General features: G+C 35.9%; 1 protein-coding gene across 9 annotated transcripts in view; it reads left to right on the top strand.

The window, feature by feature from the left end:
* Positions 1–25717, top strand: part of NRXN1 (neurexin 1) — a 1213874-nt gene that overhangs the window by 557713 nt on the left and 630444 nt on the right. For 8 of the 9 annotated variants that reach the window (XM_069583366.1, XM_069583363.1, XM_069583365.1 and 5 more), the window contains 2 exons: positions 3507–3890; positions 10369–10572. In XM_069583366.1, coding sequence (XP_069439467.1) covers positions 3507–3890; positions 10369–10572 — 588 coding nt within the window. Of the gene's footprint in view, positions 1–3506; positions 3891–10368; positions 10573–13185; positions 13213–25717 lie in introns of all 9 variants that reach the window. The other variant, XM_070292299.1, reaches the window with a different exon arrangement.

Genomic DNA, 25717 nt, shown 5'->3' on the forward strand with positions numbered 1-25717 from the left:
CAGACTGTCTCTCAAAGGGATAATAAGGAGAAGAGCAATCTTACCCTTTATGATAGTAACTTCTCAGTGTTTTTTGAACATAGAATGCAACCTTTCCGTTAGTTCTGAAATGAGTTTGGTGGGTCATGTCTAGCATTTGTATTAATATACTTATAGGAAAACATTATCAGAGTGTCTCAGAATCAGATATTTTCCTGTTAAACAGATATTTCAATGTGTGAACATACGTATGTGTATGTGTATGCATGCACTGGGCTGCATGAAAACTATGGTTTAACTTTAGTTGTGATCAGAAAACTCTAATCTCAAAGTTATAGTGAATATCTTACTCTGGCCACAGCAAGAATATCCATAGAGACATAATCTTTGGTCGCTCAATCGTGTTCGACTCTTTGTGACCCTTTGGACTATAGCCTGCCAGCGTCCATGAGATTTCCCAGGCAAGAATACTGGAGTGGGTTGCCATTTCCTCTTCCAAGAAATCTTCCTGACCCAAGGATTGAACTCATGTCTCTTGTATCACCTGCATTCCAGGCAGACTATTTAGCAGCTGATCCATACTGGAATGGGTCACAGTGAAATATCTGAACTTAAACACTTTGTTCAGAGCAGGCACTAATGCACCATAGTTAGAAGACCTAGTCAGTCACTCCATTCTGTCAGACAAACTCTTCATGGATGATTATCTGAAATACTTGGCAGCAGATTTGCCCCAAGAGTGTAGACATACTGAAGACGGAAACCACAGAGTGTACTGAACTCTGCAAACTATGCAGAGGAGACTGAGGGAAGTGCTATGCAAAAAAGCCACTGGATTTCCTCATCTCAGGAATCCTCCAAACATCCTCATCCTCAGTGTCAGAATCAACAACATGAATGAGGACAAGACAGTTTTTCAGAGTGTTTTCCCAGTCCTGAGCTAAATCAAACTTATTCCATGAATAAAAAGGCATATGGGGAAAATTGGATATTTTAAAAATATCCCCGGTCTGGGAATACAAGATATCCACAGTCTTGTAAAACTTACTCTGTGTCTCCTAACAGTTGTGTCTCAATAATATGTATTCATTTCCAGGAAGTCTTCTTGAACTAACTAAAAATAGGAGCTGGCACCTCTCTCTCTTTTATCTTAAAAACCTAAGTCATTGTTTTCCTTGTGTACAAAACTTTGCTTTCAACGTATGCTGGTTTTTTTATGTCCACTTTTCCTTTTATCATTAATACTTAACTCTCATAATTTTCTAACTTACTTTAGCTGCTGCAGTGGTTAGGGATCATGTCTTAATTTACTTCTTAGGGCATTTTGGACAGTTAAAAATGCATGTGGTGAAATTCTGTTTAGAATAGTATCACCATTCTCTCAGAATTTTATATTTTATTTCCCCTAAATGATTTTTAAAATATTTTTCTAAGTAGGATTTTCTGCTCCGTGTATTTCTAATGAATTTTCTTCTAGACACCTGCACAAATGTGAACAGTAAAAATGAATACTTGGCCATTTTCCTCTTTTGCTGCCTCCAAAATCCCTATTATACTCCCCTCTTTGGAAGGCCGAAATAGCAATGCGTCCGAGTGTTTCTCCCCTAGGAGCCTTTTCCATTTCTTTCTGTGGAAGTCTAGAGAGACAAATGCACTCTTAATGACTTGGCCTGCTGCACAGTCCCTGTCAGCAGCTTCCATTCTCCCTCACAAAGACAGATCCCATTACACTGCTCACATTGGGGAGTGCGCCTCTGCTGGGATGTGAGGGCCTCCTGGGCACAGTGCAGGCCCCGGCAGCCCTATGTGCTTAGATGCACACTTCACATTCACTGCAGGCTGTAGTTCCCTTTGGACTGGGCCTCAGCTAAACTGAAACACATCTTTCTACTCTCCTGCCTCCCAGTGGTGAAGAACCCGCCTGCCAATGCAGGAGACATAAGAGATGCAGGTTTGGTCCCTGGCCGGGAAGATCCCCTAGAGGAGGGCATGGCAACCCACTCCAGTATTCTTGCCTGGGAAATCCCATGGACAGAGGAGGCTGGTGGGCTACAGTCCATAGGGTCACAGAGAGTCAGATGTGGCTAAGGCGACTCAGCATGCACACTTACCCTCTACACACATTACCTTTTTCTTTTCTGTCCCCACATTTTGCACCCCATCTTCTGTCTTCAGGCGTCTCCTGTGTGTCTGCATCCTAAATCCCTGAGTCTTCTAATACACTTTCTCTTGTTAGACCCTTTCTAGTCTGCTTTATGGTCTAGACCTAAGAAAGAAATTTGGAATAATCGCGAAACGGGTCAGTGTGGTGTCCATTTCGGGTATCATACCTGCATTTTTGCAAAGATCTTTCTGGAAATAGAGTATTAGTGGATTGTTGAGTAATCTGGTGGCACATTGGGGAAGTTTTAATCAGGAAAATGCCTTCTCTCTTTCCTATTTCTTCTTTTAATGGATTCCATAAATACATATTTTTTTCTGTGGTCTTCAAGTTATCCCATGTAAATGTCTACCTCTTAATCCCATGTTTAAGACTAGGGTTTCTATATCTTTATAAACTAATAGAGTAATTTACTCCACACACTGTAGTGAGGAAGAAAAAAAAATGAATTTAAATATGTAACTAGTTTGGTTTAAAGAAAAAAATAAACACCTAACTTGACTTGGTTCTTGAGATGAATCATATTACACACATTTATGTAGTGCTTACTACAAACCAGATATTTTACTTGTATTATTTTATTTAACACTCATATAAGGTAGGTCATATTAGTATGCCCACATTATGGATGAATAACTGAGGCCACAAGGGCTAATCAAGATTCATACAGCTAAGTGTGATGAAGTCAGGTTTTGCTATAATCTGTCAATGTATTGTATTCTATTAAAAAAAAAAAACAATAACAATGAAGTCTATTACAGATGAGGACACAGCACAAGCTTTCATTGATTTGCAGATGCATACCAGCTTTGCAAATGAACACTAGCCAAAGAGAGCCTGGCTTTTATTACAGGGAGTGATATAGAATGCCAAATTTTCCTTCTTTCCTTCTCTCCCTCTCCCTCACTGTCTCCCCACAAGCACCCCCTTATCCGCTCTCCGTCCCCTCTCTTCCTTTCTTCCGTCTTGGCTGACCCGTTAGAGAGTGATAAGTATGCCATTTTCTCTCCCCTCCTTCTCTCCTGCTTTCCCTTCCTCCCCTTTCCTGCCTTCCTTCCTTCCTTTCCTTCTTTCTCCCCCCTAAATTCTTGGAGGCTGACAACAGTCCTTCTTGCCTGTACACTTTGGTTTTCATTCCCAAAGTGAAATAACAACCATTTTAATGACAGTCCGCCTTATTCTTCAAGCTCCTTGATTCCTCAGGTTTCTATACATTTCCCTGGGAAGTACACCAGGAATAGGAAGAAAAATAAGAAATGTTTGCCCTCACGGGGTTCACCCTCAGGCAGATGGCAGAAAGCAAGGGTGACGTTTAGACGAGGTTGCCTTCTGTAAAGACTCGTGTGCTCTCTTGTCTTTGCACCAGGTACCATTTCTGTCAACACACTGCGCACGCCTTACACCGCTCCTGGCGAGAGTGAGATTCTGGACCTGGATGATGAGTTGTACCTGGGGGGCTTGCCAGAAAATAAGGCTGGCCTCGTCTTCCCCACCGAGGTGTGGACTGCGCTGCTCAACTACGGCTACGTGGGCTGCATACGAGATCTGTTCATTGATGGCCAGAGCAAAGATATCCGGCAAATGGCTGAAGTTCAAAGTACTGCTGGCGTGAAGCCCTCCTGCTCAAGAGAAACAGCAAAACCGTGCCTTAGCAACCCCTGCAAAAACAACGGCATGTGCAGGGATGGGTGGAACAGATATGTCTGCGATTGTTCCGGAACAGGCTATCTTGGCAGGTCCTGTGAGAGAGGTATGATTCCAAAATCCTAGCAGCCAACTCCCCTGAGATGAAAAACGTATTCAGTGTGGACCTCACACCTTAAATGACCATTGAAATGTAATATGTGCTCTGGGGAAGTAAACTCTGCAAGCAGAGTGGCCACAGGGATGCTTTACTGACAAGTCTGTATTGATTTTCAAAGGGCTTGATTCTGGGAATGCACAGCCCTTTAAGTATATCACAGGAATACATAGTAAGGTCCTTGGCATCCTTGAGGGTATGGGCCTAAGATGTATCATAGACAATCACTGTCTCTTTTGCCCAGTTTTTAATTTCCAGACACTGGAAAGTAAAATAAAAAAATAAAACGAATGAATCCAGCATACTTTTGGCATCTAGTGCTAATATGTAGGTCAAAAATAGCATTCTAAGCAAGCTAAGCTGTAAGTTGCAACTTCCCTGACACTGAGCCTGTTCATTTTACTTTAGTCAGCTTTCTCAAGGTTGAAATTTGAAGAGTAAGGTGATTTTAAACTATTTAAGTTACACCAGTATTTTCAGAAATGCACCCTAATTTCAGAGACACTTACCTTGGTCTAAGACTCAACTGATTACAGAAGGTTTCTTTACCAATTTGATATTAAGGCTTATTGTGTCTGAAAGCGCTGAATGGTTGCCTCCCTTTCCTTCTCTAGCAGAAGGCAAAGCTACATTTTTTTCCCCCTTTCTTCTCCCATTAGAAGGAGAATAAGGATTAAAGGAAAAGTAAACTGTGATAGCTGCCACTGCTCATCTAGAGACCAGTCAAAAGGAAGAAATAGCAGAGCAAATAGGTCTAAGTATGTTTTTTCATCGACTCAAGAGTTTCAAATAAATGCTTTAGTCACTATACTCATTGCCACTCATTTTTAACAATGGAGCAAAAATCAATATGAAAAAATATTGATGAGTTATCCCATTGTCCTCTCATGTTCCAAATAACATTGCTCTCTTAGACATTTAGCCTAAAGGAACCTGCTATCTATTTTTCAAGCCATACGCATCTAGTCATTTTGCCTTTGCACTCCTGAAACAGTTTAATTTAGTTAAGCTGACACTTTTTACAGAAAAAGTGGTTTTTTGTTTTTTGGGTTTTTTTTGGTAAAATCTAAAGTTGAAATGTGGCTTTGATTCTTTATGTTATTGAGAGGGTTCATCAGCTTATCAGTTCTATTGATAACATTGATCACTGTAACAACCAGTGATCATAACCTAATAATCTAATGATGATCTTAAATTACCCGCCAAAATACTATCACTGTTCTGGATTTTACAATGAGATAGGTATCTAGATAGATACATATTCATTCATTCTCCTAGTACCTAATTGCAATTCCTGTGAGTAGTCATTAGAGGTTAATTATTTGTGCATAGTTTCTTGTGTAAGGTGTATATTCTCTGTACATTTCCCCTTCTAATTTATTTGTTTGCATAGTATAGTTTTTAGAAATTGCCCAAAGGAGCCAACAACAACAAAGTGACAAAGCTTGCAAGATAAATTATAGTTAAGTATGATGTGCGATTAGGAGACCTGTGTAATTTAAGACTCGGTTTTCATTTTAATCACTCAGAGAGCTGTCACTTATTCTGATGCCTCCTGCTTAAGTGAAGCTAGAAAAGGGTATAACTGAGCTATCACACAAATTACAAAAGCCTTCAGTTAAATATGCATGGTGTACCACCCTGTGGCAGTATTCCACTACTGCATATGGCAGAAATAAGAAGGGAAATTCTAGAGCTCCCTAAACCAGAATGAGGGAAAGGAGCTATTTATATGTTGCAATAATTAGAAGGAGGGGTGGCAAGCATATGCAGATTTGCAAATGAGAATTTAATAGCAAGTTTCATCACTGGGTTTCAACATACATTTTTAACTGACAAGTGGCTGAAAATTTCTGCAGATTTCTTTGTCTCTAGGTTGGTTGTGTATTGAGGAGAGAAAGTAGTCATTTTTGTGTGTTTTCTGTAACTAACCAGTGTATTGTGAGAAGTCTTTGCTTTTCAGAATTAATTTTCTTGCTCACATTATGGCATCTCCCAAGAACAAGAGTGAAGTGGGATGCTTGTCATGTTCACTGCCACAAAATTTGGCTGCTGTCCAGTTCCCAGCTCTGCCCTAGTTCAGTCAACACAAGATCATGTCCAGCCTTCAGGGTTTTCAATTCCAAAGAGAGTGCTTTGACTGTGGTTCTTCGCATATACTCTGATCACATAAGGCTGTTGATCATGTAAGAGTTGACTGACAGCTCTTGAAATTTTTTTAAAAGGCATTTTCAAAGTTTCTGTTTTACAATTATTAAGCAATAAATGTTAATTTATAAAGAAGCATGTTCAAGTCCTCGGACAGTGCTCACGGGGAATGCTGTTTCAATTACATTATAGGAAATCATTCTTCACTATATAAACAAAAGAGTTTATAAGAAAGATCAGAGTATTTGCTGACTTAGGCAAATAAGAAAATAGTATTTTGCTTGAATGTGTATTGATTCCATAAAGAAGAGTAGCATAGAAATCATGTCCAATTGAATCTACATTGAATTCAGCACCTTCTCTCCTGCTTTACATTTTATAAATCTGAAAATTTGTGGAGACTGGTCATACAGAAATTATTTTTGGTTGTATGTACATGGGATCATCAGAGGTCTACTTTATACTTGTTTGTTAAAGCTCTACCAGATGGAGGGACAGATGTCAGAGCAATATAGTTTGGCTCCCTGTCTGATTTTCATCGTTGATCACAATATGTGACTGCCTTTTGGCAAAACTGAGCACAGGTGTACACTTTAGACCGCAAGAAGGAATAACACAGAAAAGCAAATTTATCAGACTTAACGACAAGGAAGGAGACAGAGGAGACAAAGTTGAAACTTTTTCTCCCTTGCTGAGAAGTGCTATATTGAAATTAGCTTCTTAAAGAACTCTTTTGTGTTCTAAGTGGTAAAGTAAGTTTACTGATGTCTAAAGGATGCTGCCAAATAGCATAACCTTCAAATGTCAGAATGTTGTTTACCATGTATTTGGCAGCTCTCAACTACAACCTTGTACATTTTCCATTTCTTGTCTAATTAAACGTTAACTCTAATTATGAGGAATCATTTAGGCATTCATTTGTCATTTATCAACAGGTTATTTTCACATTAAGAATTGTTTAAAATGGCACTCAGAGGCAGTCGAGTTTTATTACTTTACTGTTATTTCATTCCTGCAGCTTTTCAGAGACTATTAAAGGCCAATGATACTTATTTTCTTTTTTACTTTGGGTTGTATTTTATACAATATTTATAATCCCTTGTCAGTCATCTGTATTTCTAAAAAAATGTTCCCTCTACTTAATTTTTAATCAAATTAAGCTACATTTCATATAAGAATGAGATAATTTTAATAAAATGATAGTTGAATAATAGAGAGTAGATTTACAGATTAAATAAGAGAAAACTAAAAATATTTTAGCCCTTGTATCTACATAACACCAAAGTAACTGATAATGGCTTTAAAATTTTTATTCAAATATATGTTGCTTTATAGATAGGGACAGTGATTGGCTATAAATTAGGAAGGGGTATGTTAGAGATCAAGTGTCTTTAAGGTTATACTAGAAGCAGTTTTTTTTTTTTCTAATGTTTATTGCAACTTTACAGTCATGCTTTACTTTTTGAGCAAATCCTACTAGATTTTCTTTAGGGAAGCCTTATTGGAAAAATATGATCCATTGATAGATATGTGATATGATGTAAACCCACCATATTTTAAGGGGATTCTATTTTTTTCTTCTCAGTGCTTAGGTCAGTGCTTAGCCATGAGACCCCTATTTTGGTAAACAGACCCCTCTCATAGAATGTCTTTTATGACATTATTATGGCTTCCAATGTAGACTTTAAGGAATATTTTGTTCATATACATCACTGAAATTAGATTCACTTACAATAGACAGAATAAATACTTAATCTCATTAGTGAGTATTTACGTATACATGATATCCAGATTGAAATAAGCTCTTTCACATACCTTCAGTATCAAGGCCAATCATTAATTCAGTCAATTTTATCAAGGCTCTGCTGTGTGCCGGGTACACTTGGCTGATGATAGAGAAAGAAGTAGGAGGACTCAGCCTCTGCTGTAATGATATGCATACAAAAGGCCAAAGACAGATTACAGACACTTAAGAAATGGTAATTTAAAAAATGCTAAGTAGATATAGAATAACTGGAGGGAGAATTAAAGGAGTGCTTGCAACAGGTATGTCTGGAGTAATACTTGATCAGAAATCTGAATTGCTGAAGGAACCAGCCATATAAAGATCTGGGTCCAAAACCTTTTAAGACAGAATGTGCCTCAAGTGCAAATACTTGAATGAGAGATGAAATCAGTGTGGCTGGAATTTACTAAACAAGGGAGGACATGCTAAAAAGCTGAGGCAGAGAGATGGACTGGGGCTGATTCACACAGAACGTTATAGGTTAATAAAAGGAATACAGATTTTATTCGAACTGCAGTGGTGGGAATCTATTGGCGAAGGATAGGGAGGTGAAGGGTTAGGGGTGAGTGGGGTGGATGTGCCTAGATGAAGTAATGAAGTGATATGATCAGAATGGCTCCTTTTAAAGTTTAGCTTGGCCACTATGTGTAGGGAGAAAGAATAGAAGTAGGGAAGCCATTGAGCGAGCGATCCTTACTGATCTATGTGAGACATGGGAGCAGAGTCTGATGTACTGCAGTGGCACAAACTGATTGATTCAGAAGGTGGATTGGAACTAGAGTCTACAAGACTTGCAGATTTGCAACAGATTGGACATGGCAGAGAGGGTAAGAAAGAAAGCAGAAAGGTTAAGATCTGAGTAATGGCATTAAGCCATTTACAGAGATGGAGAACACTGGAGCAGGAGCATGTTCATTGGAGCCGGAGAATTTGTTCATTATTGGTGTGTGTATCTTATTCAAATTGGAGATGTCAAATAAGCAATGGCTGATGGATGTTTGAGGGAGTGCAGGAGAGAAGTCAGGACTGTTTATAAGTATTAGGGAGAGTGAGCATATGAGTTGACCCAGATCCCTTAAGAGGTAGAGAGAAGAGAAAGGTCCTATGCAGGGAGCTCTGGAACCCTTACTGATTCTGGATGTGCATTCAACCCGAGATGATAACTAATGATTGACGTCTGTTAGAAGCAATACTTGATTTTCCTGATTTTGAGAAGATAGTCTTGCAAAACCACAACTCCAAAATATAGTCTTAATAATAGGCATGGTTGTATCACTAAAGTTAATTGCTGTCGATAGTCAAGAGAATGAGAACTTCCTAGTTTGTTTTAATTTCAGGTAGTTTTTCTTTTATTAAATGGTATCCTGAGTTATCAGAACCCATGACAAAGCAACATGATTCATACTTGTTTCACTGTTCCACAACCATATGGTGTTTAACATGAAGGGGTGCTAACTATTTCTTAAAGCAGTCAGTTTGAAATCAACAGTTTTGCTCTTTGCCTCTCTGTGTTTCATGCAAAATTAAGCAACTTCTCCATTAAAGCCAGCTACTTTTCTTTGGTAGCACACAACCATACAAGCTCTTCAGTTCCACCCTCATCCTCACTCAGTGTTACCCAGGTACATAGTTATTAACTTTTTGGCGATAGCTTAATTTTTTTAGAACACCAGGGTGGTGCTTACAGGTAATGCTTTAAGTTACCCCTTATCTGCAAGTGAACTTTAATATGAAGTTACAGTTTGTGTCTTTGTGAAAATGAATTACCTTGTTCACCCCAGTGACTCAGAACATGTATTACCTGTTGTTTGTATTAATTGTTCTTCTGTTTCTGAGCATCACTTTTGGAAAAGTGTTGACTTGATTCCTGTATTTAAGTCATAATTTTAGTGTTTCTTTTTTGATTGTATTGGGGCACAAAATTATTTTTAAAAAATGATATAAGAAACTTTCCTTAGAATCATGGGTTTTTGAGGTAAGAAGAGGCCTTAGAGAAGCTCTAATAGCACCCTCTCATTTTGCAAGTGAAGGATTCGAGCCAAGTTTAATTTGACAGAGCTGATCAGTGGTCTAGCTGTATAGAAATAAGCACAAATAGTAGCCAGTACTTCAAGCCAGGCTTGCACTATGGCTGTACACACACACACACACACACACACACACACACACACATAACACAATATGATCTCTGCTCTTGAGAAAAGATATGCATCCATGAACATGGCTAATCCTACATGATGAATCCTATAGATAGACATTGTTTTAGGTAAAGAAAGGGAAATGCAGCCACCTCTGCTTTGAACTTTAAGAGATGCTTCTCCTGTGACTTCTCTTTCAAGGTAAAAAAAAAAAAATTGCTCATTTTGGAAGAAGATGAGTCGAGTTTGTGTCTTGTTTTCTATATGGGAACCTTTAATAGTTCATGCTTTTCCTTTTCAAAGTTTCTATGTACTAAACTGACCCAGAGCTTTTGTGTTTATTTCCCAACTATAGAAGCAACGGTTCTGAGCTATGATGGGAGCATGTTTATGAAAATCCAGCTCCCGGTGGTGATGCACACAGAGGCTGAGGATGTGTCCTTACGGTTTCGATCCCAGCGTGCATATGGCGTTCTCATGGCAACCACCTCCAGAGACTCAGCAGACACCCTCCGCCTGGAGCTGGACGCAGGGCGTGTGAAACTGACGGTCAACCTAGGTAACAGCTCACCTTCCCCCGTTGAACTAACACTTTTCACTTTTTGTTCAGTTTTGCCTGCAAACATTTATCGAGTAGCCTGTTTGCCATGGAAAGTTAAAACACTTAATAGTCTCATCTCCATTATTTAAATTCATTTAGGTTTTGGGGACATCTTTTTATTGTTTTTATATTGTTTAACATAATTTACTGTTTTGTGGTTCCTTCCACTGAGGGTTCTTAAAAGGGAAGCCATGTGCATTAATGAGATTATTGAAAATACGAATTACTACGCTTGACGATGCCTCAAACTGAATTTCCTCTTTTTACAATGACTGACATTCTGATTGGTTATGGATAAAATCCTTTCAGATAAAATAAAAATCCACCAACTTTGACTTGGATAGCACATGCTATGAAATGTCAAATATCTAGTTTGTGATCTAGATCAACAGTTGCTCTTTATCTATCCTTGGGCTTCTCCTTTGAACAGTTACCTTCGTGGTATCCCATCTTTTCTGTTTGGAAATCCTGTGTGGTGATATTTTGCTATCAAACAACAATCCACAACCCTTCAATGCCCAAAGTCTGCGGCCCTTAGCAAGCAGCCATGAGAACACTAAAAACACAGACTCTTCCACAGAAAAATAATGCTTTCCTGCTTAATTGTAGCATTCAGAAAGAGTCACTACAGTAAAACCTCACCACACTGGATAAAACCTAGGGAAAAATCAGGCCAAATTAAGAAAAAATATGAATTGTAGACTAAAAAAAATAATATAAGCATATTTGTTTTCAAATACATTAAAAAACACAAATTAGTAGCTCAAAAAATCTTAAGGAAAGGTCTTACAAGGCTAATGTTAATGGGTGGTTAAGAATTATCCATAATTAGCACATTGTTTTACAGAAGTTGCTCCATCAGTGTACTTGAAATCAGTTTTCTTTCCAAACCTGGCCTTTCACAATTTGTTTCATTTTTTTCAGACAATCTCTGCTCATAGCAAATGAAGAATTACAAATCTTCTGCCCAATAAGTTTCAATATTATAATTAACTCCAAATAATAGGAGTACAATTTAATGAGGTTTTACTGTATTTCCTGGAAATAATGAACACACACAATAATGAATAGGCGGAAAGAGAAAAATAGAATACAAGACTACATAGATTTACAAAAAGCGTAGCAAAATATGATGAGGTATGGCATTTGTGAAAACCCCACATATATCAAACTGTGCTGGGCAGAATAGTAGCTCATAAAATATAAAATTATTTCATTAGTAGTTTGTTGCATACAATTACATTCAATTAATATTAAGTTTAAAAGTCCAGTAATAAGGTTGTTTTTACTGAAGACCACTTACTTTTTTACTCTTCTGTTAGAGTTCCCTCTAGTGACAATGATAGGTTACTACAAGCCCATCAAAATTGCCTAGTTTCAGTAAAGGGGCTGTTAGCCGGAGGAGGTGAACACACTCATGGGAATTTTCTAACAGCAAAGCATTCTGTGGAAAGAGTTGTGTAGATGCTGATCCTTGGCTGTTTGCAACCACTTTTCTGATGCGGTTGACGACACATGACAAACTCAGCTATATGGAAACAGAATCTAGGTTTGTATTTTTCATGTTCCCCAAAGGCGATAAATACAACAGCCAAATCCAACAAATATTTATCTACATATAAAATAAACATAAAACACCCCACATGGTCCTTTATAGATAACTCTTATAATTATAATCTATGCTATTCAGATCAAACATTCCATTCTTGGGGAATCTGCTTTTATATAAGAAGAAAGTATAAGAAAATAAAAATTAATAGCATGGCGTGCTGCGATTCATGGGGTCGCAAAGAGTCAGACACGACTGAGCGACTGAACTGAACTGAACTGAATAACCATGAAACTTATTACATAGAGATAACATAGTTAGCTCCTAACAGAGGAATAGGCCTGTGTGCTCCCGGGAATGACACTCCTCCTTAGCCACCAGAGTTTCTAAAGGAAACAAAGTGTTTATTTCCTTCTCCAATTAATACAAGCCATGGAATCCAGCTAACTCCTGGCTGTTTACCTGTTTTTGTCCAAGTAAGTAATAGTAACAACAGCAGCAACAATAATAATAAATACATTAGAGTGAAATAATAATTTCAACTAGCTCTCCATTTGACCACCACAATTCTAAAGCATTCTGTTGGCCTTTGTGGGATAATAGATTTTGGAGGTCCAAGATGTCTGGGCCTAGCTGAGCTTGCACTGTTCCCCATTGTGACGGAGCACTTTTTAATTAAATTGAAAACAGTGATTTGTTCTTTCACAGATGGGGAGAAAGCTGCAGCCAGTCTAAGCCAAGCATCTTTGACAGTTAACAATTCTTTATTTCACTTAGATTTGTCACCATGTAGCTTTGTTTGAGTTGGCCATTTTTTAAAAAATTCTTCTCCCGTTGTTTCCAATGGTGAAGTTTTATAACAAAGAATCTGGGTTCTAGAAGTATGTAAAGAATAAATGATATGGAGTGGCCATATTTGCATGTGTCTGTCCCCGGAAGGGTGGACTGTGATTTTATTGGATGTCTGCAGCTATTACCTTGAAGGATAAATTTTCATTTTTCATCTATTCTTCCCCATCTAGATTGTATCAGGATTAACTGTAATTCCAGTAAGTGCCTATTCAAAATTTTTAAACTGTTATTCCTCCATTATGATGTAGCTAGTGAAGAAAAACAAAAGAAAGAGCAAGAGAAAGTTGTTTAGAAAACTCATGAGTTCACTTTTGAAATACACCAGTCCATCATCTGGGTTGTAAAAATTCATTTTGAAATCTGTCCAGCTGAAGATGTTCCTGCTGCAGTTCCTACCTCTAAGTGGGAAAAAGAGGCAAGAAATATCCTGTAGCAGAAGGTACCAACACCTCTGTAGACCTGTGGATAAAGCTGACAGCATTTGTATTTTGGTAAATCTTGGACTCCAATAGTTCTCTCTTCATAACCAAATTAGGATAAAATGCTGTGGGTCTTAATTTCCTTCACTTTCTGTTTTTATCTCTTAAATCAAACGTAGAAAAATATCCCTTTCATTTGAAAGTTACTATTGAACTCTTCTAAATTCAACTGAAGTTTTACATTGAAAAGTGTGTGTTTTTCCAAGTTTTATATATATATATATGTACATATATATATTCAGAAAATGACTTATCTAAAGAGTTTTTCTGGTTTACTGAGAGTATTTACATAATGAATTTTTACATCCTAATCATATATCTGCAAAAATAACCAAAACCCTTCAAATCTGTGATATGCATGCCAAGTGATGAGATAGAAAAGATGCATGGACTGAGTTTTTTTTCATTTGGACTAGAGAACTTGAAAGGATGTAAGGACTGTGATTTTATTTTGAGTTATAGCATTATCTTGAGTGAATTTATTTATTTACATAAATATTTAGATTTTTCTTTTCCAGGTTTTGCTGACCACATTAAGGAATCTCTTCCAATATAAAAAAAGTTGTTAGCTACTTAACTAAAATGATTCTAACAAGCTTCTAATCTTTCATTGTCCCGTTCAGTAAAATATATATATTTTTTATATCCTTGGAAAATGCTGAATGTGAGTTGATGGAACGCACTCCCAAAACCTTCGGCTACGTATCCAAATGGCAGTAAGTCATCCTCTGAGGACCAAAATTGTGGTCTTCAGCTTACAAAAGCAATAAGCTTATAAAGCATGCTTCTGATAACTCAGATTTGTCTTTAAATATTTTAATATTCATTTTAAAGGAGCATAAAAGACTGTCTTTTCAATCATAACAATAAAAAGGTAACAGAATCATGATTGGTTAAAAAAAAAATTAAGCTATAAAACCGTCATATAAGGCATTAAAACGGAGAAGGCAATGGCAACCCACTCCAGTACTCTTGCCTGGAAAATCCCATGGATGGGGGAGCCTGGTGGGCTGCCGTCTGTGGGGTCACATAGAGTCAGACACGACTGAAGTGACTTAGCAGCAGCAACAAGGCATTAAAAATCATGTCAAATAGACTCTAGTTCCTGAACTAATCTCTCAGAGCTCTCACACAAGTGAAATTTTTTCAAATATTCATTATCTCCTTTCAAACTCCGTCTCTACCACACTCTGAAAAGAAGCACAGTTTTACCAATTTGATACCATGATCCAGCTTGCTTTCACCTCTGGACGGTAAATACAGGCAAAGTAACAACTCACAAAACCCTTTCCCGAGGCCAGATTTGTGACTCAAGGCAGCTGTAGATGTTCTGGATGCTTCCTGGATCTTAGAAAATCCATGTGAGGAAACTATTTCTTTCTAGACTTCTGCTTTATTTTTATTTGTATTAGGTATGTAGTAATGCATGAGTTTTTAGATTTACAAAATGTGGCTACATAAACTCTAGTATTTAATGGAAATTGCCCCATCAAATGTGCTTCTGTGTTCTCTAGCTGTATCATTTTAAAATACACGTTTATGGTCTAATTACCCTTATTAGATATTTTTCTTTATTTGGCTTGTTATTATAAGACTGATACTAAGTATAATATTTGATATTTCACAGAATAATACTTTTGAGGACAAAGGTCTTTGATGGTTAGTGGATTTTTTCCCCCTTTTAAAGATAATATCTTACCCTTAATTTTACTTGAATTAAACCAATGATTATGAGCTTTCAGTGCATACTGTGGACAGGACTGCAAATGCCTTAACTTGACAGCAGTCACTGGAAAGAACATTCAGTGATCAGGTAATGTTTTCATTTCCTTTGCCTTTGTTTTATATGGGGAATAATGGGCAGATATACCCAGAACTCTAAGTTCCATCAAGAAATCATGTTATTACTCAACTTTGAGGATAGGGAGCTCACAGTGATTAAATAAGCAGAGATTTCCACCCGGAGTGTATTTCATAGCAAAATATAAATAAAATACTTGTATCTCAGTATAACTTGTAGTTTAATGAAAGACTGATTTATTACATTTATCCTCTGCAAGCCGTGAGTTTGTCTGAAACTGAAATGTACCTTTACTAACTCACAAACTTATACTACCACCATCTAAAAATTATACCACACCTAACATATCAGCTGTGTTGTGAGCTTAATATGCAATACCTCAGTTGATATTTTTAAGACAATTTCCATAGGAAATATATATATGGTAACAAAAATTATCATACTTTGAGAATTAATAGTAAATGGTAAGTCATTAATTTTGAATGGGAATCTCTCATTTCTCTACACTAATACAGAGTTGCTCTGCTGTTTCCTATAGTCGCTCCATCCCTTTTAATCCTCTCTTCCCTCAGTTTATGGCAGGTGTTACTTCATATGGAAAAGAAAATACATATATCATCAGATTCTCCAGTCTTCGCTACTGAAGAATAGGTATTAGGTGAGGAGGGAGGAAGGTCTAGCTGTGGAGCATGTATTCAGACCTGCAGGACTACAGGATGGCAGATATATTTCTTTTTCAGCCCTTCCTGTGTCAGTAGTTTAGATGCAGCAATGCACTCCTCCACAGACAGGCCGAGCAAAGTCTTTTGTTAAGGTTCTTTAGAGAAAAGGCTGATTTGAATTTCAGCAACCATCTCTGTCAAACTCTTTGTTGCCACCATCCCTCCCTCTCCTAATAGGAAGAGCTGTCAAGAATTTTTAAATGGAAGGAAATAGCCCATTTTTATTTAAAAATAAAAAGCTTATTTTCATGTGTGGAGAGGGTTTTTTATTTTTTTTTAAAGAACCATCTCTGTGAATAGCATTCACATCAGTGTCGAAATGTATGCTTTGGTCTCTGATTACAAATGGAATGTCTCTGCACACAATCCCAGACCAGACTCAGTTCTTTGATGTCCATTAGCTTATTTCATTGCTAAGATATGTTTGTTATCTACAACTTGGTATTAGATTAGGTCAGTATTTGAAAATTTATGGAAGGGAAGGCAAATACAGAAGTGTATTATATCTACAGCCCTCCATTCTCATCTATCCAGGATAGTCAGATTATTCTTGTCTCTTCAGTCAACTCCAATATGGAGAACCACAATCTACCATCATAAAATAATTTTATATGGAAGTTGCTAAAAGAAGCACCATCTTTTACTGAGATAATGTCTTCCCTGGACAGTGAAACTTACTTCAGTAAAGGTAGATGGGAAAGGACTGTAGAGTCACATTCTTTTAACATAAAGAACAATTATTTGATCAATGAAAAAAGGTCTGGTTATAGATGATTTTACACAAATCATTATATATTATAGAGATATATACTAGTACCAAGTTATTACTAAAAGAGGCCAAGTCAGACAGAATAGTGCTTTGTGACTAACACATTAATTATTTGCATGAAAAGTGAGTGTATGAGGGTCTCTTCCCTAGCCCATAGTGTTAATTGACCTAAGTGTTTTAAAAATTGTAAAGAGTACAAAACAAAATTTCTACTCCCTGTGAAATTTTCTCAAATGCATTATTAGTAGAGTTTGTAGCATTATTATAATAGAAATGACATTGGTTTTATCCTGCATTTTCTTTGTCTGCCAAAGCTTGAGATAGAATGACCAAGAGAGTCTCAGTTTCCAATTTGCTGCCCAATTATCAACACATCCAAACTCATTAGGCTATGTGTTTCTTTTTTTTTTTTCCTGATAATTTGGGATCTGTAGTGGTATATTGCATGTTTTAATAGTCTCAGTTTTTTTTCTTTTTCTCTTCTTTTAGTAACCTTACAAGTTGTTAGTGTTATAATCTTTGAAGGTTTAAATACATTGAAAATTTGAAAACTAAACTTGCTCCTATCAACTATAAGTGAGTCCTAGTTGTCATATAAATAACTACTTTACATATGTAGCAGATGCAAGGAGGATTTTGTGATTTTTGTTTTTGTTGGTGTTGTCTTTCCCTTTTTTTTTTTTTGTCTTTTCAAGTCAATGATATGGTCATGGAATATCCTTCTTGCCCACAGGAAGGTTTGCGGCCACCTCTGAATTCATATAAACATGCATTTTAATAAACCCATGATCTTTGATGTCTATTTTGCTTGTTTATTTATTTTTGTTTATTTAATCCTTATATATGGATCTCTTCTGCCATCTGCTCTTTCTTCCTACCAAGATTTACTCATCTTACTTTTCCATTTCCGATGTTGTTTACTCTTGTTTCCGTCTTCTTGTTTTCTTACAAAAATAAAAGCTCTATGGGGTGAAAAAAAAATATCCCAGCAGGCAGAACTTCCAGCTATGTTTGGCTTCTTACAGAAAATGATTTACTTTAAGACACAGAGACAATAAAATTGGAGATGGTGTTAATGTGCGCAGAGTGTCAGGGGTTGAAGTTCAGCTTCTTTTTTTGGCAGTTCATTGTCTAAGGATTGCAAAGAAAGAAAATCTAAGGCCAAGTACTTAACCTCACTTTTGACTCGGATATAGTGAAGAAATGCCCTGAGTAATATGTTATTGGAAAACATACTATGATGGATGCCCAGAGTGGATAATAAGATCTTTGTATTATCATTTTATTACCAGAATGAAAAGATCAACTGGATATTAGTTATCACCAATTTTTTTATATAGATAAAAATGGAAAGCAATAAAAGAATGCAAAATGTCAACCAGTGGCACTTAAGCCATATTAGATTGCTTTGATCAGGCTGCCACTTGGCAGACTACTTAAAAAGATATGAGGGAATTTCAGGAGGCTGACTCTTGTTAACATGAAACAAATATTCAGTTCAGAGCAGCTGCCTGGTGCCTGAAGAGCAGAGCACTGCAAAAGGAGCCTCTGTCTCTGCCTCCACACAACCATCCTTGATTTGAAGAGTTCCATCAATCACTGCTTCTCACTGATCAGTGCTGTCCATCTACCTAGGATAGGAGCTGCTCAAGGAATAAAGGAAGATAAATATATACATACAGAAAAGGGCAGTTTTTTTGTTTGTTTGTTTTTCATTGCTGTCATTTTTAAAGATTAAAGTATATATGAAGGAAAGGAAAACAATGTTTATGAATGATTTTCAACAAAAATATGAGAATTTATAAAATAAAGAGACCATAGATTTCTAATGAAAAACAAATAACTCAAAGAAGCAAAAGCTGAGTCTTTTTCTTAAGGCCCATTGTGTAGACAGTGTCTTAAATATCAAAATTGGAATACAATTTAAGGAAAGCCCATTTGAATTAACCACTCTTAATATTAAAGAGAATCATAAAGAGTGCGCATTTAATGACTACATAGATTGTGCAAAATCATTGTATGAAAGCTTGGTAAGTGGAAGACTTGGGTCTATTTTAGTGAACAGTTAATTGGCTTATTGCTTACATGCAAATATAAAATGCTTCAGTGTTTTAAAAGATTGCTCTTTTGGTGCAGGTTAAGAATTCATCATGAAATCAGTCTCAGTTATTAATTTAGTCAGTTGAACATCTCCTTATTACTATGGCAAATGGCTGTGCTCAAAGAAATGCAGAATTCCAGATTTGTGTTAACCAAATTCATCAAATTCTCTTTCATTGTTGAAAGTTAGCGTAACTATGGCCACAGTAGAAATTGTCAGAAAAGCGTATGTTTCAGAAGAAACATTCTGAACTTGATATTTCCCTTGGCTTCTAGGAAAAGGAAATTTTCTTTTCTACCACAAAATGTCACAAATTGTGAGACCACAACTTGTTGATCAAAGGTTCCTATTGTGCTATGAGAGAGTTGATTTCTAAAACATTTGCCATTTCCTTCATAGATTAGAATTTCACCTTGTTTTTGTTTGTTTTGTGATAGGGAGGTAGCATTTTAGCAAGCTATTATTGATCCCAAAAATTGAAGGTAAAAATATGAATTAGACATTGCTAGCTAGTATTAAGGTTTTTTTTTTTCTTAATCTAGCCAGTCTCATTGTGAGATATATGATTAGAAGTTCACTTATTTTAAAGAACACAATAATTGTTTATTTGTATTTGGAGCATATTGTTTTACTTATGTGCCTCTGTGATTCAGGTCCATAGACAGTTAATCCTAAAGGCTCAGAAAGAATAAAAAGTGCTCAAAACTTCTGTTTAAAATAACCTCTAATCCTTAGGACAGCCTTAATGTTCAATGATGGTACAAAGTGCCACAACAAATAACTCATTTTACAAGTGTAGATTTGTAAAATATATTAATATTTTATATATGAATATATTGCAATTTAACAAATATATGGCAATTTTTCAAGAAGTTTTGCCTTCCTAATCTTTCTCAAAAGAAAGCCATTAACAATTTATACTTCAGTTACTTACCTATCAAAAAATATGGAAACAAATAATATAATCATGGATTTCAATTCTTCACTTAGTCGCTAGATAGAAATTATGTATCTGCTAACTGCTAAAGTGGATGCATAATTTAAAAGACATTTTGTCCACTTAACCATATATCAGACATGATTAATATAAGCCTTCAAGCTGCACTTTATTTAGTTTCCTCTCTTCTCTACTCACTTACTTCTGCTTGGTCATAGCTTCTACTTTTTTGGGTCTTCTGCTTACCATGGTGTCTCCTACCTCATGGTTATTTGTCCACTGCCTCCTCCTGTGCATGCCTTTTTTTTTTTTTTTTTTTTTGCTGCTTCTTAAACTGTTGACTAAATGTATGCTATGTATTCAAACTCCCCTGGAACGAGATTCTAGTGGATTCATTACTTATCCTTGGTCTGTTGAGCAGAGCTTTCAAGTCATGTCACCTCATAAGCCACTGACCAGACTTTAACTTTGGGGGAAGATGCCCACTGGTGATCCAATAAAGTGTCCTCAGAGAAGGGGGCCACAGAGTCAGTATACACACCTCCAGGGTAATGTAGGAGCAGTGGCCTTTCCCCACAAACATCTCTTCTTCAGGCTGTCTAATTAACACTGTTTTGACTTTAACCATGAAATATCCTTGAGGATTATAATTTCTTCAACACATTACTGACAAATGGTACATAAGTCAAGTGAGCAAGTCTCTTTAAATCAGGGGGAAATGTATGGAACCATAAAAAAGTTGGAGATTGAAATGTTCAGGTCTTATCCATTTCTCTTACTTGTGACCAGTGGGAACAAAGAGCAAGGTGGGTAAGAAGTACATTATGAAAACCATTTCCCAAACATAAAGTAAGAAATTCTAAGAATATTTCAATTACTGTTACTTTTATTGTACTTAGTATTGGATTGTTCTTTGTTATTTGTTCTTTGAATGCATCATTCATACAGCTATGAGTATTCTTCACCCTCCCATCACCCTTCCCAGGAAGTCAGTCTAAATATAAGACTTGAAATATTTAGTGAACAGTACTATTGAAATAAATGTTATATGTGTTTCTTTAAAAATATAGGGTCATGGTGTACAAATGTTTTGCAATAGTTTTTTCTTTTTTACTTCAACAATATACTGAAAAAATATTAATAGATCCAGTTTGTGAATATAACAAGCAGTACTGAAAAATCTGATCCATTTCTTATTTCAGATTTTATACTGAAGTAATATGAAGCAGATCAAGGTCACTGAGACAGCTGAAGAACAATAAAATAGGGAAAAAACATATATGTACAAAAATAAATTCTATCATGATTCATCAGAAACCTCAAAGCAATCATATGAACACTGATCAGAAGCATCTGTGAGCAAGATCTTGGAAAACAAACTAGATTGGAATAACTGTAAATGAAAAGATACTTTGCACTGGTATAAGTTATTATCAGTGACACTAACTCACTCAAATGAAAACCTAACTAAAGTAATCTTAGTGTAGCAAGACTGACGAGGAGCAAGCACACAAATATAACATTTCTTCTAGCAGCTGGCTGACCAGCTCCAGGGAACCTCCAAACACTCTCTCCTGAGATTAACCAAATTAATCTGGTATAAGATTTAATTGCTAATAGCCATTACTATGGGTGGGCAAGCACCATCTTAGAATAGCTCCTGTTTAGTAAGGCATGTCATTCATTTCAGAAGACTTTGTCCCAACTTCAAACAAAGGAGTAATCCAGTATTTTACCAATTACAAAAATAAATGGTTAAATAGAATCATAGCACTCAAATTAGTGACTAAAAGTTAGCTGGATAAATAAGCTAATTATCAGTACAATAAAAGAAAAATTAAATTTAATTCTATTTGTTATTGCAATAATAAAATTCAAAATAAAGAATTCAGGAAATCATTATATTAATACTTTGAAAACAATTTATATGATCATTCTAATTTTTACTTGATAGATAAATGAATTATATCATTTGTTCATAGCTTTCTTTGGGGCATTCACTGAGGAAAAAAAGAAAAACTGGATCAAAACAAATGAGACACTATAGTTCAAAAATCCTAAAGACATATTATCCTTTATCATATTCCTGAGAATGCATTTGCTTTTTTTTTTAAAAAAATAGATATTGTAATGTTTACCACAAATAGTGAAGTCTAGATTTTCAAGCATTGTTATGATTCCCTAGTGAAATGAAAGAGAACAAAAACTTAAAGACAGAAACTTAGCTTTTTATTTTTTCCTAATATGCTTCTTATTCTGGGAGAAGGTTTTTACAAGAATAAACCCCAAATATTGAGTGACAGCAAAATTTTGTTAAGTCAGTCTCACATTTAATGATATTCAAATATACTTATAGTGTTAATAGTACTATATTAGTATTAGTAATAATATTATAGTATTAAATTATTCCTTTAATGTTACAGAAATGTACATTCTTCTTGATCTTCTCATAAAAATAAATTCTGTACCAGTGCTGTATTTGGATTAGAAATTATTTAATTTTAGCATCTTTGCATTTGTCATTGCAATTCATGGCTTTGTTTATGAGATGTCAAACTGAATATTTGTAAATTTCAAACTGCACAATATTTGTATGCTTTTTCATTTTTGTTTTCATTCAGATAGTTTGGCATTATATAGGAATTGCATAAGACTTGTTTAAATTTCTGTCAATATAAATCAATATAATCCTTTTCTTCTCATGTTACACCAAGGCTCAGTATATTTTCAGTTTAAAATGCTTACCTAAAATCATATTAACTGTTTAGTACTTAATTTTATACATGCAGACTATCCTATAATGTGATTAGCTTTTCTTGGAAATGGCCTTCTTTCTTAAAATAAAGTCACAGTCCAGATTTTTCCTTTCATTATAGTAGGTTTATTTTATTATGCTTCTTCCTAAACCAGTCACTTGAGCTAGATTAGATTTAAAAAGAGCTCTTTTAAAACATTATTTTAGTAATATATAATTTGTGTTCATTTTTAACTGTGTTGTAGTTATATTCTTAAAAGGTAAATTGTATTTCTTAAAATGTATGTTTTTACATTGAAAATGATTTACATCAGAGATATTTATCCTGATCTGTCATAAATGGGTACAATCAATGTCAAAGTTGTGTGTAAAGGCTAAATGTTTCTTATAAACCTTGTCTATTTATTTGCTTAGAGCTATGATATCTAGCCAGATATGAAACAGGAGCGGAGGCAGCTGTATATAGTAAAGTTTATTTTGTAGATGATAGGATAGGGTTGGTATGAGTTAGGAAAATGACAGAGGAGTCTCCATGGGGTATTTCCAGTAGCTCTCTGAGGTCAGACCTCTTTGCACACAAGATCTATGTTTTCTTATAATTAAATACTCATTAAGCCTTGAATCCCCAATTCCTAAGCCAACTACTGTCTTTGTATTTAGAAGTTACTGATTACCAGCCTCAGGTCATTTTGCTCTCTTAGACTGTACACATCATTAAATTTATTTTCAAGGGAACTAAGCAAAAAAGCTGTCTAAATAATTAGCCAGATAACCGAGTTGCCCAAGTTTTCCAGTTCTTGGACTTATCGGATTTCATGCTGCCAAATATGAAAACAAGGGGATGAAACTGTATATTTTTGATACTTCTTAGTGAAGATTGGTGTTAAAAGTTAATGGAGTTACTTTTCATTAACTATTTGGCTTAATTCAATATCAAGAGGTATTCAATCTACCATAAAAAAAGTTTCACAAAATCTAAACAGATTTACTCATTCAATAAATAATTAAGCATGGCGTTTATATTCAAGGCACTGAACAATAGGACCTAGGGTATTTTTCCTGACGTTCTAAGCCCAGGTAAAGAATCTGCCTGCCAGTGCAGGAGACATGGGTTTGATCTCTAGGTTGGGAAGATGCCCTGGATATCTAAATGGCATCCCTCTCCAGTATTCTTGCCTGGAAAATCCAATGGACAGAGGAGTCTGGTGGGCTACAGTCCACATGCGGTCACAAAGAGTTAGACATGACCTAGTGACTAAACAACAACGAAGGGAGAATAACAATGGTGACAATATAATACTGATAATATTATTATCATTATAAATGAAGGTGTACCATGCACTAGGCATTGTTTTACGTAATTAAAATGGATTAAACTTATATTGTAAAATGGTTCTATTGTTAGCTTATTTTAGAGATAAGAATACTGAGACACAGAGAATTTATATAATTTACCAGGATCACATAGCTAGTAATTCATGGAACTAGGATAAAAATTCAGAGGATCTGTGGATCTAAAACACATGCACCAGACCAAGATATACACATTGTAGAAAGTTTAAAAGAAAGGAAAGACTTAAATAGCGATCTAACCAAAGTAAACACAGTGAATTTGATTAGTGTGGTACTATTTCATTTCTCCAGTGGTTTTTTTTTTAATGTTGCTATTGTTTTATTTATTTATTTATTTATTTATTCATATATATTTTTTAATTTTAAAATCTTTAATTCTTACAGTGGTTTTTTAAAGTTTACAAAATGCCTTTCTTCTGTTGTTACTGTTCATTTTTTAACCAAGTTTAATGTCTAATTTTATTTTATTTGCTCAAAGTACCTTTTAGTTGGGCTTCCCAGGTGGTACTAGTGGTAAAGAACTCACCTGCCAATGCAGGAGACATCAGAGACGCCCACCCGTTTGATCCCCAGATCAGGAAGATCCCCTGGTGGAGGAGGGCATGGCAACTAACTCCAGTATTCTTGCTTGGAGAATCCCATGGACAGAGGAGCCTGTCAGGCTATAGTCCATAGGGTCACAAAGAATCAGACATGACTAAAGTGTCTTAGCACAGCACAGCACACACACAGAGCACACTTTTTAGTTAGGGAGGAATATTTGTAATATTTTTAGTATAAAGAAATGTGTCTGTCCTTAGGAGTCTCTAAATGTCTCTTTTCCTAAACAGTAAAGGACAATATAAAAACATTCTCAATAGTTCTCAAGGATCAGCTAAATTGAGGAGAACTTGAGGAGGATTAGAGAAGAGGAAGAGTTAGGTGACTGGGCTGGTACATCAGCCTTACTGCTGTGTGGGTGATTGGTCTATCCAGGCCATGATTGGCACCACACCTGGCCAACAAGACAGCTCTGAGACAGTCAGCCTTTCTGATACCCCAGAGGCCTTGTCATTAAGGGCTGACAGACTGGGGAGAGTGATGTAACCTTACCTCTTATGTTGATAAATGGAGTCTTGTCTGCATATTCCTGAATGCAGAGCTCACTAAAACAAAACTTTAAAAATAAATAAGCACAAAACTTCGACTCCACTTTAGGGTTGGCTCAAACAGCATGCAATTTGTGCCGTTACCCAGGGCTCTGTGTTTAGAAGGGCTTGTTTTTGGGTAAATACTTAGCTATCACTGTTCTGAAATACTACATTTTGAACAAGAGTTGCACATCTTCACTGAGCTCAGAAATCACTTAATTGGTCCTTCCCCTTGTAAGGCTAGTATATAGCAAAAAAAAAAAAAAAAAAAAATCCTAATCTGAAAGTGCCATTTATATGTTTCTAATTTTAATCAGCTTTCCTAACTGATTCATGTGGAAATAAAAACAAAAAATTCTGCTCCCAGGCCAGTATCTGAAAATTGAGAAAGATAAAACAGAAACATTTAATAAGAATGACTCTTCTTTCATTTCTGTTTGTCCTTCAAGGAGCAATCTGAGTATTTTTTAAAGTAACTATTTTAAAACCAGAAACTAATGGCAAAGTCAAATAGCAGGCTGAAGGTGTCATAATTACAAGCTGAGAAACACATCCTCCTGTCATTTACAGGTATAAGTGCTGTTGCCAGGAGCCATGACTCAGGCACCCAGCAGTGGTGGCTCTTGCTTCTGTTTCTCCTGGCTTTTCTCTCTTC

This window comes from Ovis canadensis, chromosome 3 (genome assembly GCF_042477335.2).
Source record: "Ovis canadensis isolate MfBH-ARS-UI-01 breed Bighorn chromosome 3, ARS-UI_OviCan_v2, whole genome shotgun sequence".
Taxonomy (NCBI): domain Eukaryota; kingdom Metazoa; phylum Chordata; class Mammalia; order Artiodactyla; family Bovidae; genus Ovis; species Ovis canadensis.